Below are 20,842 nucleotides of genomic sequence, written 5' to 3' on the forward strand. Positions count from 1 at the left end.
GGAAATGCTGCCTCTGCCAGCAGGGACACACTGAGAACATGTTAAACAGCAGCAGCTTAAGTGAGATATTCCAGCAGCTGGAGTTTATAGATGCATTGAGGGGTCTCAAGGGAATTTGGAGCTGCATGAAACCGAGCTCCTCAGAGTCCATCCTTGTGTTCCAGGAGACCCAGGTAGCAGGGGAGCCAGCAGATCCGGTGAGGATTAGGACAACAAGAGCAAAGCCTCACTACAAGAACAAATCAATGAGCTGAGGTTAATGACGAGGGGTGTGAGGAGTGACCTGACCACAGTCATTAAGTATCTCCCCAAGAAGGCACTGGACTTGCTCAGCTACAGAGAAAATTAAGGTGCTCCAGGGGCTGGAGCGAGAGGATCAAACTACAAATAAAGCAGAACAGTTTTAATAATGAAGGTGATTAACCACTGCAGCCACTTAGGAAGAGAGTGGGACTGAATTCCTAATCCCTGCAAAGTCTGCAGGCAAAGTCAGAAAGGCTTCCCAAATGGCAGTGGTAACCCAGGATGAAGATGAAGGTTTACATCGCTGTCCAAACATCAAAAAAAATCCCCAATTTAACCTTAAATCCAAGGCACGTAGAATCATGTAATTGTAGAAGGCTGTGGGTTGGAAGGGACCTTAAAAACCATCAGTTCCAACCCCTTCAGAAATGGGACTGAGTGCTGGGATTGTGCATTCAGTGGGAGCTGAACCCCAGTGCCACAAGAACTTGCCATTCCATGCCTGGACACAGGCAGATGCATTACCTGTCCTGCTGGCCATGCTAATGAGTCCTGACTCCTGCCAAGGCTTAATTAGCTTGGGCACAAGGCCAGATGCAGCACTGCCTGGTGCCTGGGTCTGTCTCACCCTGCCTGGGCATATCAGCACGACAGACCAGCTTGGCTGCAGCCAGCAATCTGGGCCTGTTCAAAATCCTGGGCAAAGACTGCTGGGAATCCCATCCTGTCCTTCAGCTGCTCCCTGGCCATGTCATCCCTGGAAACAGCCACCGCAGGAGATGAAGAGGAGAAAATGCTCTGCCACTGACAGGGAGGTGCAGAGAAGGGTCTGTGCTGCATCCCTCTGTGTGCCCTTCCCAGTGCTGCACATGTTCCTTCTCAACCCTTTACAGCAGCCAACGGAAGGTCAAACACCTGGGGTGGGAAATTTCATAAAAACTGATGGGGAGTAACACAACCGCCAATAATTCCTGCAGCTATCTCAGCTGAGATAATAATGGTAATAAAAATAATAAACTTCTGCTTTGGGGCATGGAGTGACCACTCACAGGGTCAAGCATGTTCAGGGTCCAAAGGCAGTGGGGTTAAGTGCTGCCTTCTTCCCCTCCCCTCTGCAGCAGGATGCCAGAGTTTATGGATAAATACTCAAAGCAACTCCAGGGATATAAAACACCCTTTAAAAAACTACCATAAAGTTAGAGCTTAGATTCAGCATGTGATCTCTGTCAGAAGATGCTGAGCATCATATTCAGGAAGAAATTCTTTCCTATGGGGCTAGTGAGGCACTGGCACAGGTTGCCAAGAGAAGTTGTGCCTGGAAGGCCAGGCTGGAACCTGGTCTAATGGAAGGTGTCCCTGTCCATGTCAGGGGGATAGAATGAGATGGGCTGTAAGGTCTCTTTCAAGCCAAACCGTTCCACAGTCACTAGTCAGCAGGTTAATCAGGTCAACAGAGTGATAAGGGATAAATGCTTTCCTGAAAACGATGAGCTATTCTAGCACACAGCACTCTTGAGGTTTGAAAAACATAAAAAATCTGGATATCCTTAGGGAAGGGACACCACTTCCTATGCTCTACCACAGGGGCTGGAGGAGGCTCTCCCAGGCTGTCCAGTTCAGTGTTCAGCTTCAGCAGGAGGAACAAAAGCCCCATTCCAGGGCAGTGCCGTGTTCAGCTTCAGCAGCAGGAAGAGAAGTGCCATCCTGGGCCAAAGCAGAACATCAGGGCCAGTTCCAAGGATGAAAATCTCAGCTAGGAAAGCCACAGAAGCACTCTTGTCCTTGGAATCTGCACTGCCAAAGCAGCTGCTGGCTATGCTGACCGCTCTTCATTGTCACCCAAGCATGAAATCCATGCTCTGCCTCTGGGAAAGCTGCCCCCTTCCTTCCTCCTGGCATAAATAAAAAATAAATAAATAAATACCAGGAGGGAGGTCACACTGCTGTGCTGAAATCTCATTATGACATTCAGCCCCAATGTCCAAAACAAGAGGCTGATGATGATGACGCTGGGGCCTTCTTCTGCCGAGCTGTTCCTGGCACTGCTGCCGTGCTCTCGCTTTATTTCGTCCATCTGTAACGGTGTGACTGCAGCCCTGCGTCTCCAAGAGGCCCTTCAGCCCGCTATTGAACTGATAAATTCACTGTATTACTTTACACAAATCAATACCCCAGCAGTTATCAGCACTTGATGTGACTGAAATTGGTTTCAGCCAATTTGTGAGTGTAATAAATGTCCATTTATCAAATCAATTCATTCTGCGGGGCTCCTCGGCCTGTCCAGGTTTGGGGTACCGCAGGGTGAAGGCTCTGGGGCCAAACCCATCGTGGGATCACTGCTTCCATCAGGTACTGCATTGATGCTCCAGGGTCCACAGCAATCCCAAAGAAGCTCTCTTCCTGCCCTGCTGCTGGTGGCTCGGGGTTATGGAACCCCAAATTAGATCAAAGCTGTGTCCTTGCAAAGTTTCACCTGACCTGCAGACAGCAACACACACCAAAAAACAGCCCTCATAAAGTATCCTATACTGTCCAAAACAACCCCAGTTTCCTTTGGACCAGAGCAGGATGATAGTCATCCTCATCCATTTCCCTATACTTTTGAAACACTGACTGATTTTTAACATCATAGCTGCTAAAATTGGGAATTTTATCATTAAAACACAGATTTTTCTGCACTATCCTTTCTTCAAAATCCCTGAAAAATAAACAACACCTTTCCTTCCTCGCTCCTTATTCAACCTCAGGAAGAGCTGGAACAGATTGCTTCAACCCTCAAGGTTTATTCCCCCTGACAAGGGGAAGTGGTAGGTTTGAACCACCCCCCTTCTAAGTGAGTACTGACTGGCAAACATGGTATATCCATATAAAAAAGGCATTCTTTACCTGGCATAATATTTAGGATATTAGACCAAAAAACCAAATATACAGATATATATTTGGGAAAAATGCCTCCTTTAGCTTATAACTTCAGAGAGGAGATGTTGCTGATCCCTTTCACCTTATCTTCCAGTGAAAAGGCAAAGCAGCCCTAATCAGATCCAGAGCTCAACCATTTATGGAAGTGCCTGGAAACACAGCCCTAAGCCTTTTAGCTGCTCATTTGTATGTACCAGTTAAAGAATCCCAGCAGTTCCTGAGATGGCAGCAATGATCTGCCTGTTTCTGATGTCAGGAGATGGAATATTTAATGGGGATTTGTTAAGATGAACTGAACATCTACACCTGTTGAGAGGGGTGGCCAAGCTCCCACCATCAACCAGTCAGGCACCAGCAGAAACCTTGTACGCTGGGAGATGCCCAGTTACCATCAGTTAACCATCATCCACCTTCTCCCAGTCCTGTCCTGCTCCACATATCAGAAAAGAGTGCTGCAGGGCTTGAATATATCCTGTGGAGGGAATGGGGAAGGATTTTTCCTCTGTGGCAGTGATGCCATTCTGTCGGGGCTGTGGCTGCAGTGAGCTCCCCACCAGTGCTCCCGGTGCCTCTCCTTGCAGGGGTTTGCTGGGATAACAGCTGGACTTGGTGATCTTAGAGGATTTTTCTAAATTATTCCATAATTCTGTGACTCCATTCTATCCCCATCACTCCAGACCTTGTGCTTCTAACCCCAGATCACACGTTCCCTTTGTATTCTGGCTAAGCCCCTCTGGAGACTGTTTGGATCATGCACCGAGTGACGGATTAAATCCAATTATTCAATTAAGGCACCAGTTATAAATTAAACATATCAGGCAGGCTTGGTGGATCTGAAGATGTGGTGTGTGGCAGGTCTGCTCACCAGCAAATGGTAGTGGTGAGGGCAGAGTGGAGGGATGCAGGGTCCACAAAGCAGCAGGAAAACCAGCTGGGCACAAAATAAATAGCAAAGATAGAGAGGAAGTGCTTGAGAGAGAAAGTCCTGTCTTAAAATTCATCCTTCTGGACAGAAAACGAAACAAAAAAAAATGAAAAGAAAAACTGGACAGAAGGGAAGGGGGGGAGGAGGGGACAGAGAGTCTCCCACTACCTTTTGGTCCAATATCCTGAGGCTGTAGGGGTATCAAGCACATTCCCTATAATTCAATAACAAAAACCTCCATAAAGGCAAGGACGTTAATGCGCAGAAACGCCACCTGTGTCAGGAACAGGCACTGCCCATTAATCACAGCTCCCCAATTAGCTGGGCTGCTGCCCCCAGGCACAGCCGTTCTCTGAACACACAGGGTGGCTGTTGTTTTTGCAGGAGTGTAGACTCCTTCCCAGCTCCTTCCCGGCTCCTTCTCAGCTCCCAGCCCACACTGGGCTCCTCTTTGTTAACTAAAAGCAACGGGTTTGTGTTTCTGACAGCATGTTCCTTGTGATTCTGCCTTGGCCTCAACAGCTCTTATTTTGTTGTCCCATTTTCAGGCATAACTGGGATGCACGGATGGGTCAGGAATTATTGACGGGATCCAGAGGCTTTGGACTGGCAAATCATACCCAGACCAGACTGCTGGAGCCTTGATTACATGGAATCACAGAATGGTTTGTATTGGGAGGGAGCTTCAAGCTCATCTCATTCCAACCCTCTGCCATGGTCAGGGACACCTTCCACGAGACCATTTTGCTCCAAGTCCCATCCAGCCTGGCTTTAAACACTACGTGAATTCCCCAGCAACCTTGCAAGGCTGCCCGGAGGCAGTCCCAGATCAAGGCTTGAAGCAACAGCTTGTCTTCCCTGTGGAAGGGAAGGTGTGAGAGGGCAGAGTTGGCAGCACGTGAAGGATCCTACCTGCCCCCACTGTGGCTATGGCATTCTCCTGACCAATGATGTGCTCTTTTAGTCGCTGTTCCAGTGGGAATCTTCGCCGTTCCTCCATCTCCCTCCTGCGCTGCTCCTCCTGGAACTGTGGAGGAAAGAAAACATAGGGATCAGAGACTTTACAGAGCACTGGGTCACTACTGCAGAGCCCTGTATGGGGATCTCTCTGACATGGAGCCAGAGCATCCTGTTTGGTCTGAATGTACCAGCCTCAGCAAGAGGAAATTTCTGGATCTGTCATGGATGGAAGCTGGGGTGAGTAGGAATAGGGATCCTGCTCTGCTGATGGGAAACCAGTCCCTGTGCTACCCCTGTACTGGTGACAAAGAGGGAACAATGGCACTGCTCAACAGCTCTTAACCATTAGGTGCTGTTAATTTTGGGAAATAAAGTCATGACTGTTCTACCTAGATTTGTCTTTCTACCCTCCAACCACTTCCTGTTCAAAGACTCCAACCAGATCCTGCAGGGATAGCAGAGTATCACTGTGCCTTACATCCAAGAGAGCTAGGAAGGGACTTTGGTCAAGGGAATGGCTTGACAGGACAAGGGGGAATGGCTTAGATGGGATATTGGGAAGAAACTTAGGGTTAGATGGGATATTGGGAAGGAATTCTTCCCTGTGAGGGTGGTAAGACCCTGGCACAGATTACCCAGAGCAGCTCTGGTTTCCCCATCCCAGGCAGTGTCCCAGGCAAGGCTGGATGGGGCTTGGATCAACTTGGTCTAGTGGAAGGTGTCCCTGCCCACAGCAGGGGGGTGAAATTAGGTGAGCTGTGAAGTCCCTTCCAACCCAAAACCTGTGATTCTAAGATCTTTAGAAAGGCTGCTGAGCACTATTCCTGCCACAAGATGAGCTCGGACATTCCCAACTGAGACCATTGCCTTGGGAAGACTCATCCCCCAAAGCCAGACCCAGATGAAGAACACAAAGCGCCCATGGGGTTTGCCAAGTGAGTAATTGCATCCACAGAACAGTCCCTGTCATTGAACCCATCTCAGTAAGGGGAAACACCCTCCAACAAAGCCAGAAGGCAGGTGCCAAAGCTGCACCAGGATCCAGCTGCTGGAGCCAGAGTGGATAACCCCAGCCAGGCTGCTGACATCTGGGCTAGCAGTGATTCTGACAGAAGTTAAAAAATAATAAATAGTGAACAATCCAATTTTGGCTGGTGCTATCAGTCTCACGTGTAACAGAGATGCCATCAGCCCTGATCCTCAGACAGAGCAATAACTTCCCTGCAGATCCCAGTGGAGCAGCTCTGGGACAGACGTCCTGCCTGTGCTGATCCCCCTGGCACTGGGTACGACCTCAGCATACATCTGTGTCTGGAGGATGCTGACAAATCTTTTTTCTCTCCCTCCTCTCTGGCCCTTTGGAAGATGCATGAATGTGATCAGTGATGTTAGGACACCCAATGATTCCCATGGGTTTAGGGAGGGTGGGTAAGATGTGCAGAAAGAGAAGGAAGGGATACCTATCCTCTGCAACACCCTCTCCCTCCCTCCTTGGAAAACTGACCCAGTACAAGTCCTGTGAACAAGTACCATTTTCTGCTCAGGATCTGTTCTGGAGAGCCCTGCACTCATGGCAGCTGCTCAGTGGGCCAGAAGTGCTAACACAGCTCCTGGCTGGGTCATGCAGCTGGCCCGGAGCATCCTGAGATCTGCCTCAGCTTACACTGAACAGGGGACACCGGCATAAGAAAACCCATCAAGAAAAACATATCTTAGATCTACTGGTGACAGAACCTCCAACCTGGTCTTGAACACTTCCAGGCATGGGGCAGCCACAGCTTCTCTGCACAATCTGGGTCAAGAGCCTCACCACCCTCACAGGGAAGAATTTCTTCCCAATATCCCATCTAACCCTGCCCTCTGGCAGTGTGAAACCATTCCCTCTTGTCCTGTCCCCCCAGGCCCCTGTCCGAAGTCCCTCTCCAGCTCTTCTGCAGCCTCTTTAGGCACTGGCAGGGGCTCTAAGGTTTCCCTGGAGCCTTCTCCAGGCTGAATACCCCAGCTCTCCCAACCTGTCTCCAGAGCAGAGGGGCTCCAGCTCTCAGAGCATCTCTGTGGCCTCCTCTGGACTCTCTCCAGCAGCTCCATGTCCTTCTGATGTTGGGAGCCCCAGGGCTGGAGGCAACTCTGCAAGGTGAGGTCTCACCTGAGTGGAGCAGAGGGGCAAAATCCCCACCTCACCTGCTGCCCGTGCTGTGGGATCAGCCCAGGACACAGGGGGCTTCTGGACTGCCAGCACATGTTGTTTTAAGGAAGGAAAGTGGAGAATAAAATAACTGAACTCTTTAAGAGCAGGAGGGGTAGAATCATCTGCTGGGTAAATGCTCTCTTGAGCCCAGCACCAATAAGGAAACCTGCCCTGAACAGTTTGAAACTTGCCTTGGTTTTTATGCTTAAGTAATAGTTGAAGGAGAGAAAGGAAATATATCTCTGGAGCTGCTCCTGAGGAAGATGATTGTACTTGTATATAAACCACCAGACTGCCAAGCCAGCCTGTGATGAATATTCAGCTGGGGGGAAACTGGTGCTCCCGGGGTTTCATCCTCCCCAGCAGCCACATTCCACTGAGAGTCTTTGAGAATTTATTGCTCATTTTAATCACTGCTAGAGAATGAATAGGCAGAACTATTACGGGATGGACATATCCCATAGATTTTATTTACATATCCTTGTGACAGAATAACAAGGAGTTTTCATATGTATTTTTAATTTATTTTGATTTCCTTTATTCTTTAAAAAAACCAAACCAGAACCCTGTGCGTGCTTTTCCTGAGCTTAGACCACACTTGCCTGATGTTGAGGACTCTTGAGTTGGTTCCTAGTGCTAAACAGTCAGAATAAATTAAAATAAGCACTCATGTATGTATACTAAAAGGGAGGGAAAAACACTTGAAAGTGGTGTCTTTCCTCTGTCACTGGAGGGATAGCAGCACCTGGACTGAGCTTGGCTCTTGCAATTCTGTCTCTGCCATTCAGCTTCTCTTTGGACCCCATCAGACCCATGTGGTGACCTCTCCTGTCTTCATCAGTGTCTGATGAAGGATTTTTAAGGAATATTTCAGCTAGGAAGAGCATACAGTTGCCCTTTCCCTTCTGGAAGCAGCAGTGTGAGACCTCCTGACCAGGAGCTGGTGTCCACTTCATCCCAGCCATCACCTTCGATAGGCCTTTCCAAGGAAACAAGCCTCCAGCTGTGATTTATGTGCTTCTTTTTCCATCCTGAACATCCTCAAGTTGCTGGTTTAAGCACATTTCATGAGAAAAATGTCTCTTTTGGTTATTTGAAAGCTAGCTGTTGGTTAATCTGGTCACAACCTTCTATGTGGAGTTTGGAGCAGTGAAAGCTCATTTTAACCTTTCTTTAAACCCACAAGAATTACCCTCAAGATTTGTTTGGCCCTTCCTATGGAAGAACTCCTCTCCAGACCTCCACAAAGCTACCACAGCTTAGCTCATGTCCCTGACATCATCTGGGCTGATCCATTTATATCTTGTTTTCCTTTAGTATTTCATATTCATTTTCCTGTAAGGTGAAAGACACTGTCACTCTCTGCAGGTTTTATGCCAAAGTTTGGCTCTGTTGGTGCTGTGCTCATGAACCTCTTCCCTTGGAGTGTTTTCTCATAAATGCAGCCATGTTTGGGAGGGATAATGGATAATGAAGCTGATGAACATGGAGGTACTCCAAGGGCTGGATCACCTCTGCTCTGGAAACAGGCTGAGAGCTAGGGGTGTATACCCAGAGAAGGGCAGGCTCTGGGGAGACTTTAGAGCCCCTGCCAGGGCTTAAAGGGCTGCAAGAGAGTTGGAGAGTGACTGCATAACGGTGTGGAGGGATAGAACAAGGGGGAATGGCTTCCCTCTGGAAGACAGAGGGCAGAATTAGATGGGATATTGGGAAGAAAATCTTCCCTGTGAGGATGGTGAGGCCCTGACACAGGTTGCCTATAGAAGCTGTGGCTGTTCCATGCCTGGAAGTGTTCAAGGCCAGGTTGGATGGGGCTTGGAAGAATCAGGTCTACTGGAAGGTGTCCCTGCCTATGGCAGTGGAGTGGAACGAGATGAGCTTTAAGGTTCCTTCCTTGATGCTTTTATGAAAACCTGCTGTCAGAGCTGTCAAAGTGACCACATAGCGCTACTGGCTACAAAAGCAGCCATCAGGACCACAGAAGACAGGCATGGCAGCATTTCCTTTGCCAGGAAGGAGTATGGAGAGCACCAGAGGAAAGATCACTCTGTCCCTCCTAAGGACAGAGGTTTATTCAGCACTGGGGAATGTGGTTTTGAACTCCTGCCTGAGCGATGACTTTAAGAGGTGAGCACAGACAGTGCAGCAGTTGACACCTGGCAGGTTTATTTCATGATAATACCTCCTAAGTTCAGTAATTGACACAGTTTTAATTACCTTCATCCTCCACTTGTGGTAAGTTCTTAGCCTCAGGTTTACAGCATGCAAATTTAAATTCCAAACCCATAGAACAAACACTGAGGTACACAATGTCAGAGGAATTTGCAGCCAGGAACAAACCTGGTCCCCTTGTGCCTCAGCTCCTGCTCTTGTGGTCTGGTGACAAGGGAATGTCCCTTATCTGGGAGTCCCCTGCCCTAGCTGATCTGTGCTGCTTGGAGAGATGATGCTCACAAGGCACCACAGAAGGGTTTGGGTTGGAAGTGATCTTAAATTAGCTCACCCAGTTCCAACCCCTCCCATGTGCAGAGACACCATCCACTAGACCAGGTTGCTCCAAACCCCAGCCAATCTGGCCTTGAACACTCCCAGGGATGAGGCATCACTTGCCACTGCTGTGATGGCCTCTCCTACCCATTGATAACTCACTGAACAAGGCCTCTGCCCAGGAATTTTAAATCCCTGAGATCTAGCTGCAGAACCCTCATTGTTTAGTAGCATACTGCTCCACAAATGTACTGATTCCTGGCATTTTTATTGGAACCATGATGGCAAATGTGTTTCTTTTCCTTCTTTAAAGCAAACGGGACACGGAGCTGAAGGGATGAGATCCCACCATGGAAATGGGTGCCTTTTACCTTAGGTTGGTGCACATGAACACCTGGATCCCAAGGCCATAGCTGGACTCTGGATTCTCAGCCCTGCTTGTTTGACAGACAGTTTCATAAAACACAGTAAAAACAGGCTCTGGATTTTACTGCAGCCAGGGGGCACAGAGCAGCATTACTGGTCCTGGGTAGGTCACTCCTGAGTGAGAAATGGTAACTTGGAAGAGGTGGGCACAGTCACAGTTAAAATACTACAGAAACGGATATTTCTCCTTATGCATCACGTTCTTAATTTTTACAGACTTCTTTTGGAAAAGGATGGGGCTTCAGGGGTGCTAAGGTGGCCTTCCATCACTTGCACCCTAAAATTATAGAATCATAGGATGATTTGGGTTGGAAAAGAGCTTTCAGATCATTGAGTCCAGCTGTTCACCCAGCACTGCCAAGGCCACCACTAATCCATGTCCCCACATGCCACATCCACACGACATCTTTACAATTGTTCTTGTAGTGGGAAAGGAAACCAAACTGGCCAGAATCTCAGGCTCACCTTTGCCTCTGATGCTCTCAGCAGGTTCATGACCTCCCCTTCACGGGCGTAATCCAGGGGTGTGTGTCCCATTTCATTCTTCTGCAGGGGGTTGGCACCTGACAGCACAAGAAATGAATAAGATCAGGAGCTCAGAGTTCAGTCTTGGGGCAGAAGGAGCAGGAAGCACATCCTCTCTGTGTCCCCTCCTAACCTTTGCTCTGGAGCGTGTCTGGATCAGAAAGAGAGAATGTACAACCAGCAGTTACAAGCACAGATCTCCAGGAAGGAAGAAAAGGGATTGTCACTGCTAACAGCTGGCTTGTCAGTGAAGAGCTGCTGAGGGGGGATGAGAGCACATGGTCATCAGAAGGAAATACAGTCTCACAAAAGCACCCACTCTCAGTCCTATGGGAACCACATGGGACCATTACAGCTTCAACTGGATATGCTGCCTATGCCAGCTGAAGCTGAAGCTGGAGCTGGCTGTTGCCTGTGGACCAAATCACACCCTTCCTTGCAGTATAATTTAAAAAACCCCAAAAACAACAAATCCCAAAGACTGAGCTAGACTGAGTTGGATGGGCACCCCACAGAAACACACACACATGAAGAGAGCTCTCCTTCCTAGATACACTGGATTGCAGAAGAGCATTCCATGTCAAACTGGTCCAGTTGCAGGGATGGGAAGTATACAGGGGGAAACTTGGTGATATCAGGAGGCAGGGGTAATGGGCAATAGCCAGAGGGGCAAACAAGGTCTCAGGGTTATCTCTCACTCTCAGTATCTCAGGAGCTGTCTCTAAGGCAGAGACTTGTCACTAACACTGGTGCACCCCATGACCCCACAGCAGCTCCTAACTGCCAGAGTTTATGAGAATGAACCTTCAAATTGGTCCCAAACTCCCCAAACTGGTGCTGAAACTGACCATCCCACTAGTTATCAAGCCTTGGAAAACAATCTGGTGGAGGAAGACCCCATAACTGTGCTCAGCAGGTCCGGGATGTCTTCTATTCCAATCCTTCCACTGCAATTCTGTGCAATGTGCTCCTGCCTGAGCAGGGGAGTTGGTGCAGATGACTCCACTTGTGTCCCTTCCAGCCTGAATCATTCTCTGACCATGCTGAAAACATGGGAGTGAGACAAGTACCTTGGCAGAGGCAGACCAAGCTGCTTCTGTGCCATGAGACAGTGTAAAGCATCAGGAGTGCTCAGTAACAGCAAGCAGCAATCAGAACAGATGAATGAAGTAAGGGGAGTGTGTGGGAGAGAGCCGGAGAGATTAGCCATTCCTAGGCACTGGCATCAAGGAACTATATTTGCTTACAGCATGAAAAATGTGCTCCATAAACATTTGACATGGACTAATTTCTATGGCAAGCCTTGTCTTCACAAATAAAGACCATGATCAAGACAGGTGAGATTACACACAGCCGGGCTGGCTGCTCCATATACATTAAAGAGACAGCGCTGCCATGATCCCCCCCTGCCAAAACCCACCCGGGTCTGTGCAGTGACCAGTGGGGCATGTTCCTGACTTCTCCAAATGATGACATACTCGAGGCTAGGCCTGCTTTCATTTCTGATGGAGGGTTTGTTTGGCTGTGCCCTGGATCTATCAATAATGGCTCTCCAATATTGGCCTAATCCCCCTGTTAATGGCTTTGACGACTTGACTAATTGCTGCAATAATTGATAGAACCCGACTCCTATAACTGGTCGATTCCAACCTCGAGTACCGGCAGCAATAAAATATTATGCTGCCATAAATAACAGTATCACTTGGCTTGCTAATAGAAGGTAAAAGTGGCCACTGGTCTGTCGGTGCCCTGGCTGACCCCACTCCACACCCCCACCTCCTCTCCTGCCCTCTCCCACCCTGTGCCACAGGCTGCAGCAGTATCCAAGGGGACGTCAACCTTCCACGACTTAATAGAAGGCAATTTGTCACCTCCCACTCGCTGTCTGTAGCTGGAGATGGACACCTGGGCAGCACCTCAGGCTGTATGAGCCTGTGGCCTCCTCCCACCCTCCATGCTCATATTAGAAGGCCCTGGCTGATAATATTTGATAAATAGCGTGGGGGTTCTCTCCCTGCACCCGCCCAGCGCTGTGGCGCTGCAGCAGCTGCAGAAGGTCACTCATTGGGGAAATATGTTTCTGTCAGTGGGATCGAAAAAAGTTTAGTGGAGTGACAGGCCTCAATTTTTCAAATTTTATTAACTCCCTCCTCTTAACAATTTGTCTTGAATTCCTTCAGATTCTGGATAACTGTCAATAGAGCTGGCGACGCAGTGGATACTGGTACTTAGGTCCCCCACTGCTGTCAGGATAGGGAGGGGGATAGCAAAAGGAGGCAGAGATGGCAGGAGGAAAAGGAGAATGCCAAAGGGCACAGACAGATCTTGGAGGAACATCCCTGTGATGCTCCCTGTGTCCTTGGCAGCCCCACGACCCTGCTCTTGTCACTCCATCCTGTCAGGGCAGAAGACTAGCAGATCTGAACCTGCTGCAGCCAGAACAAGGTTCACACTTCTAACAGACAGAACAGGGCACACAGTGGTGTTGGAAGCTCGTGCAGACAGCCAGAGAATGACACTGCTCTGAAGAGTGGACAGATGACAGCTGAGAAAGCCCTGAGTACCGGGACAAGGAAAGGACTCCTGAGGACCTTGTTTCACAGCCCAGCCAGATGGTGTGAAACCTCCTGTCCTGGGCATACCCACAGGTAGCCTGAGTGTTTGGGTCCTGAGCTGTTCCCAGCATGGGTGTGGGGACAGAGAACTGGCATGACACAGTCCCTGTCTGATGCCACTCCAGAGGTCCTGCCTGCAAATGAGCTGGGCAGCAGCAGTGGCCTGTGCTGACCTGTGTTACAGAAAGACAAGATGCCAAAATGTTCCATGTCTCCTATCTTCCTTCTTTGGTGTCCAGAAGGTACAATATGGTGGAGGTGGAAACTGAGTGCTTGTGCAAGTCTCTGGCACAGAAGACTGCACTGCTTCAGTCAGGGAAAAGCCATTCTCCCACTATAAAGCATTCAACAGGGATAGAATCACAGAATATTTTAGGTATGAAAAGTCCTCTGACACCATTGAGTCCATCCACTCCCCCAGCACAGCCAGGGCCACCACTAACCCATGTCCCCAAGTGCCACAACTACATGGCCATCCTTTTCAGGGATGGGGACACTACCACTGCTTTGGGCAGCCTGTGCCAGGGCTGGGCAACACTTTCAGGTAAGAAATTTCCTCTAATATTGAACGTAATTTCTCCTGGAGCAACTTGAGGCCATTTCTTCTTGTCCCATCACTTGTTGCCTGGGAGAACCTGGCTACAACCTCCTTTTGAGTAGTAGTAGAGAGTGAGAAGGTCCCACCTGAACCTCCATTTTTTCCCATGAGGGGCACAAAACCAACCCCAAGATTTGAGGTGCAACCTCAGCAGTGCCCGGTACAGGGATCAGTCACTGTCCTGGTCCTGCTGGCCACCTTATTGGTGACACAAGCCAAGATCCCCTTGGTCTTATTGTCCACCTGCACCAGCTGCAGTTCCACCACATCAAGTGCTGCCTAATGCACAGCCCTGGGCTGACAGCAGCCCTCACAGAGCTCTAGGGAACAAGGTCTGTGCTCCCTTGGTCCAGTGGCCTCACTCTCAAAGCACAAGAAGCCTTTCCAACCTAAATTTGTCCAGCCAGATTGGATGGGTCTTAGAGCAACCTGTTCTAGTGGAAGGTGTTCCTGCCCATGGCAGGGGTTAGAACTAGATGAGCTTAAGGTCCCTTCCAATCCAAATCATTATGTGATTCTGTGAAGGAAGGGTTTAGACTAGACTAAGAATTAGACATTTCTGGGGTAGAGTTTACATGAAAAAGCAGATACCCAGAGCTCTGAGATGAAGGTCAGATGCTGACAAGGGTAGGTAGCAACCAGGAAGGAGAGGTTCTCTTGGAGGTGCAGCTTAACCAGTGCTCCCAAACCTTGTGAACCAGACTGAACACAAATCTTTATGTACTCAGACAGACACAACAGTTTCAGGATGGGGATGCATAAGCTGGAACAGAGGCAAAGGAGGAGACTGGTCAAAGGAGCATGTAAGCTGGACTGCAGGAAAGGACTGAGCCCCACTGGTGGAGCGGTGAGGTCAGCTATTAAAGACTGGAAACAAAATGAAGGTAAGAAAGGCAATCGTATGAGCCAGTGACACAGGATTAGTACAGAATGAAATGCCCTGACCAAACAGCAAAAATACAGCATGAAGGTCACCCCTCTGAGACACTGAAGGGCACTACAACACACAGAAAACTAGCCCAGGGACTGCAAGGATAAAGAGGACAACACCAATAAATTGTTAAACTGGTGGAAACCAGACACTAAGAGCTCTGGCAGTCAGAAAACTTCCAAGACAAGGTGCAAGTCTTCATTCAGCCTTGGACAAAGCAAAAGGCTTTCTCCAAACCTCAGCTCCTAAGTACTACACTGCAATGGGACACATTCATGCCAAACTTCCTCACCAGAAAAATCCAGCAAAGAACCCATGGCCAAGGAGCTTTGTACCACAAGGGGAAAACATGGATCTTGCTTGAAAAAAAGCAGCAGCCCACTAGCAGGTAACTGTCAGAAACATGGATGTAAAGACTGAAGAAATCCATTATATATATTAAAGTCCTCATCATAAGAAGAGTTAGAACCTTCTCCTAAAGGGAGAAACCACACCATCATCCTTCCAAACCCAGGGGAGATGAAGAAAATCAAGTGTTTGCTCTGGCAAATTAAATGTAAAAAACCCACAGGTAAAAAAGGATTTTAAAGAAGCCCCTTCTTTAGGAATGAAATCTAGGACCTCTGAGCTTTATTAGAAGCTGGAAGTCAACCTGAGATGGTGAGTTTCCATAAGTGATAAAGATCAAGGCCAGGCTGGACCGGACTTGGAGCAACCTGATCTGTTGAGAGGTGTCCCATCCATGGTGAGGGCTTGGAACAAAATGAGCCTGCCTGAAGGTTACTTACAATCCAAAACTGTTCTCTGATTCTATGGCAAATGGGAAAGTTGCAATAGAAGAAATAGGGAAAGAATGAAAGAATGTCTTAAATGTGTGCACCTTTCACTCTTGCTTTAATGGAACCTGAGTATAATTTGGTCTATGCCTACTTGACTACTGTGTGTGAAAATAATCTACCTGACTCCTGACTCTTGTTTTGTAAGGTAAGAGAGAGGGAACTACAAAATCATACTCTTCCTGTATATCCATCACCCTTTCTCCACATACCCATGTGTGCAGAACTCTTAAGATCATGCCAAACATGTGGTCACTGTCAAGTTTATCCCCAGAAACACTTCAAGAGGGATCTGTTTACTCCCCTCTCCTAAGGGAAAACTATTCCTAAGTGCTTCAACACAGACAAAAATGTGCTGGCACTTTGGACTCTTATTGCTCTCACCACAGTGGGATGCTGGATGCCTGGATGCTGGGATATGATTGGTTTCTAAATCCCAGTTTCATAGGATTTTAATTACTGGTGTGGCATGGCAGGGAGTGGAGCTGGCTGCGGTCAGACGAAGGATCGATATGCCGGCCCAGAACATATTGAGCCTCGGCACTCGCAGATGCTATTGCACTATTTAATCATCTTTTGCAAAATTTACAGTGCAACAGAAGGAATCAATACGGAATTTATCCGATTCCCTTGTAAATACGAGCATGGAGAGGGAGAGAGGATGTCAGGCACTCTGGCATGACAGCTGGTCAGGGCAGCAAACCTCAACAGACCACCCAGGACAGCTACCATGCCTGTGACTCACCAAAAAGGGCCCAGCCAGCCACTGGGACTTGCATTCCTGGGGACAGCTGCATCCACAGTGGCTGCATTTGTATGCTCTGACCTGCTTGTAAGCTAAACCTTGTCCTAGCCACTCTAGAGAAAAAATGGGAGGAAGTCACACAGGGCTGTGCAGAGCTTTACTCTGCACAGTGTGGTTTACAGAGTCTGTCATAGAGTCACAGAATAGTTTCATGGAATTTCCTGGGTTGGAAAAGCCTCGCCAGACCATCAAATCCAACCACTCCCTCATCACTAACCCATGTCCCTAACTGCCACACCCACAAGGCTTTCAAATCCCTCCATGGATGGGGACTCCAACACTGCCCTGGGCAGCCTGTGCCAAGCCTGAACAACCCTTCTGGGGAAGAAATTTTCCCCGTATTCAAACTAAACCTCCCCTGGCACAACTCGAGGCAGTTTCCTCTAATCCTGTTACTTTTTACCTGGGAGAAGAGCCTGACCCCCACCTGACTCCCCCTTTCTTTCAGGGAGTTGTAGAGAGGGAGGAGTTCTGCCCTGAGTTCCTCTTTACTGTGGTAACTGCTGACTGCAGCAAAACCTCATTTCTCCGGATGTGTTAAAACCAAAGCTCTCTCCTTTCTGGAAGTGGCTGCTGGAGACCTGAAAGCCTACTCTCTAGGGATATCCTTTACTCTCCCTCTGGAAGAATGGACCCTTTTAATCAGGGATGCAACAGAAAACACTCCAAAATATATTAAGTAGCAGTTAATAAGAAATTAATTGGGTTAGAAAAACCCAATTAATTAGAACCCGATTTTTTTCAGAGAATACCATAAGCACTTTTGCTTTCTGATGTCCAAAACCCATCCCTTGCAATGCTGGCTCCATAATCTGTTTACCCATCACTCACCCTACTCACAAGATCTGCAATTACATTGGAGTGAGGAGACGAGTGCACAACATTACGAACAAATGCACTGGGCTAAATTTACTAGCAAATCAAGTTCAGCAGACCAGGTTATTGCAGCTTCAGCTAAAATGTTTTCACAAATGTATGTTCATTTCTTCCTCTCTCTCTTTCACATCTAATTAGAGATGAGAGACTCCAAGATTGCTGAAGAGGACTTTTGGACAAGGGCAAGGACTGACAGGACAAGGGGGAATGGCTTCCCACTGACAGAGGGCAGGGTTAGATTGGGTATTAGGAAGAAATTCTTCCCTGTGAGGGTGGTGAGGCCCTGGCACAGGCTGCCCAGAGAAGCTGTGGCTGCCCCATGCCTGTAATGTTCAAGGCCAGGTTGGATGGGGTTGGAGCAATCTAAATGAACGGAAGGTGTCCCTGCCCGTGGCAGTGGGGTGGAATGAGAAGACCTTTAAGGTCCCTTATGACCCAAACCATTCTGTGATCATGTGATCCCCCTGCAGATGTATTGCAGGAGGCATTTCCCATGCAGGAACAGCCTGGTCAGCCTGTGTGCTGGCTCTAGGAGGAGATGGGAGCAGAGGGGCTGATTTCTGAAGGTGGGAAATAGAAAGCAGGGCAGTCAGGGATGAGGAGAGCACTGGGGAGAATGGGGGACATATGGAGCCTACTCAGGTTTGGCAGGAAGGCAGGTGTTGGTTTCTGCAGTGGGGATAGAGAGGAGAAGTCCCACAAACCGGCATGGGTCAATCTCTGAAGGAAGGAGCTGGTGTATTTTTAGGCAAGGGTAGGAAATAAAAGCCCCTACCCACCTATGTGCAGCAGCAGAGTAGTGCCCTGCCACACAACCCTGTAGAAACAACACTTCCACACGTCAGGAGATGACAGTTCAGACAACCCCTTGCTACATGGACACAGCCACACACCCACACACACCTTGGAAAAGCACTTGGAAATTAAATTTGAGATCCTAGAAAAATGGCAGCTGGGCTGCTACACACCAGGGGAACCTTGCTTCTATGCTTCTTCCTGTGCCTACTTTCTCAGATGTATACATAAGCAAGTGCTCACAATATTCTGATTTTGCATTTTGTAAGCTCCAACCTAAGACAGTTCCTGCAGCATCTTCTTCTGTGCTCTATCTAGTGTAACTTTCATTTACTGAAAGGTTACCACAGCTATGACAACTCTTCCCAGTACAAGGCTGTGAAAAGGGAACAGTTTCTCAAGCTGGGAGAAGGGTCATTTACCTGCAGGGTAAATCTCTGAGCAGCAGCAGTGCTGTCTCTAGCTCTGAATCACAGAATCACAAGATTGTTTGGGCTGAACAGACCTTAAAGCCCACCTCATTCCACTCCCCTGCCATGGGCAGGGACATATTCCACAAGACCTGGTTGCTCCCAGACCTATCCAACCCGGCCTGGAACACTCCCAGAGATGGGGCAGCCACAGCTGCTCTGGGCAACCTGTGCCAGGGCCTCACCACCCTCAGGGAAGAATTTCTTCCCAATATCCCATCTAACCCTGCCCTCTGTCAGTGGGGAGCCCTGACTTGTCCTGTGACTCCATGCACTTATCCAGAGGCCCTCTCTAGCTATCTTGGAGCCTCTTTAGGCACTAGCAGGGGCTCTAATGTCTCCCAGGAGCCTTCCGTTCTCCAAGCTGAACAACCCCAGCTCTCCCAGCCTGTCTCCAGAGCAGAGGGGCTCCAGGCCTTGAACAATCTCCATGACTCTGGATACATGAATCAGTGGCTCCCTGCATTTCAGCAAGATTCTGGAGCAGAACCATTTGTAGAAGGGAGGTTGATGTTGGCTATGCTCCACGGCAGGGTTACACCATTGCCAAAAAACTTCACTTTTTAATACTGGCTATTTCACTTAAATACTGACATAATAAAAGCTCCCTCTAAAACAAGGAGACTTCTGTCACCAGCAAGCTGGTGACCCTGCCTGCCTTCCTCTGAGCTAAACACAAAGTCCCTGGAATCAATTGTGCCTGCAGTAGCAACTGGTGCACTCTGTGGATGCGAGTGCTCACCCACCCCTTCCCCAAACACCGATATTTATGGTGTTGCCTCAGGTCAGGGGACTGTGAAATGTCACCAGCAACTGCCCGAAAGGACAACAGAGCTGCCACTTCATCTCGCGGTCTGCTGGGCACACACATGCTGACCAAAGGGCTATAAGGTCCTGGAGGGGTCAAGCGAGTCACTGAATGGGTCACAAAAGACTAGGGATGTGGGGTGAGGGGCAGGGGGCTTCCCTTAAAACACAACAGCGGGGTAGGGAAGTGGCTGGAGCAGAGAGGGGCTGGGCAGTTAATGGCTTTGGCCCGAGGGCAGAGCACCAGCGAGAGAAGTTAGAGGGAAAGTAAATGGAGAGTTAGTAAAAGGCAGGTGTAGGGAGAGATCAAGGGGAGCCTGTTCCATGTCAGCAACCAGGAGCCACCCTGTGAGCGATGTCAATGGCAGCACAGGGGCATTACCCTCACAAAGGGCTGGACGGTGCTCGATCTCCACACGAAGACCCTTGGCCATGTATTCATCCCAGATTACACTGACGAGGAGGCAGGGATCCCCTGCTTTGTTATTGCATGGACCCGGGAGGAGGGGAACGCCTCCAGTGAATGGCCCGAAACCCTCCTATCATGCACCCATCAGGAAATCCAATTCCAGCACCCAAAACTTGCTGAAAGGGCAGGGAAGGGTCTGCTGTCACCCCAGCAGCTCAGAGTCCACCTGACAGAAAGGTGAAGTTTATTACATTCAGCAAATAATCCTCATAAATCTGCATCCTAAACCATGACTGCAAAGGGTAAGTGGGTATTGTAGACGGTGAACAGGGATTAATCTGAGGAACACTGTGAACTCAACCTTGGGAGAAGCTCCAATGGGAATTTCACACCATCGCCAAATGGAGATTCCCACTGGTGGGTTGCTGTCTCCAGGATCTGAGTGCTGGGACATGCTCTACAAGACAAGGATTTCCTCTTGGAAATGAACTCTGCAGCTCTTGAGCAGGATCCAGAAGGATTTCTGAGGGGTTGGACTAAGAACGGAACAGTGATGAGTGACCATCACATCTTCTGGCTAAGTTCTGAATTTTCACTTTGATTTCACACAATCCTTCCATTTGCACCCAAACAAACACAGTCCCACAGATTGTTAAATGCTTTTTTTTTTCCTTGAGATCCAACGGAGTTCTTTCAAGCTGAGACACTTTGCTACAAACAAAGAACTCTCTGTTGGCACCAGACAGAGAAAGAGCCATTCACAGGGATGGCAGTGGCTCCACGATAGACACAGAAACATCTCTGGAACAAAAAGAACAGTTGCCTCTGCGAAGTGAGGCCTGAACTGGAAGAGTACTTGGAGAGCTAAGCAAGGCAAACTGGAGAAATAAGGTGGACTTACTCCTTACAATGATTTATTCAGGGTGGAAAAATTCTTTAGTGCCAACTTCAGTTATTCGCACCCATCATTTATCTGTGCTTAGGGTAACCAAGGAGCTGCCCTGTACTTTCAATCACCTGATAATAT

General features: G+C 48.6%; 1 protein-coding gene across 2 annotated transcripts in view; it reads right to left on the bottom strand.

Moving 5' to 3' along the window:
* The window catches only part of CLPB (ClpB family mitochondrial disaggregase), a 70,127-nt gene that overhangs the window by 16,466 nt on the left and 32,819 nt on the right, over nucleotides 1–20,842 (bottom strand). For both annotated transcript variants that reach the window (XM_064410799.1, XM_064410798.1), the window contains exons 6-7: nucleotides 10,614–10,711; nucleotides 5,000–5,114 (exon numbers count right to left, since the gene is read on the bottom strand). In XM_064410799.1, coding sequence (XP_064266869.1) covers nucleotides 5,000–5,114; nucleotides 10,614–10,711 — 213 coding nt within the window. The remainder of the gene's footprint in view (nucleotides 1–4,999; nucleotides 5,115–10,613; nucleotides 10,712–20,842) is intronic.

The sequence above is a fragment of the Passer domesticus genome, chromosome 2 (genome assembly GCF_036417665.1).
Source record: "Passer domesticus isolate bPasDom1 chromosome 2, bPasDom1.hap1, whole genome shotgun sequence".
NCBI lineage: Eukaryota > Metazoa > Chordata > Aves > Passeriformes > Passeridae > Passer > Passer domesticus.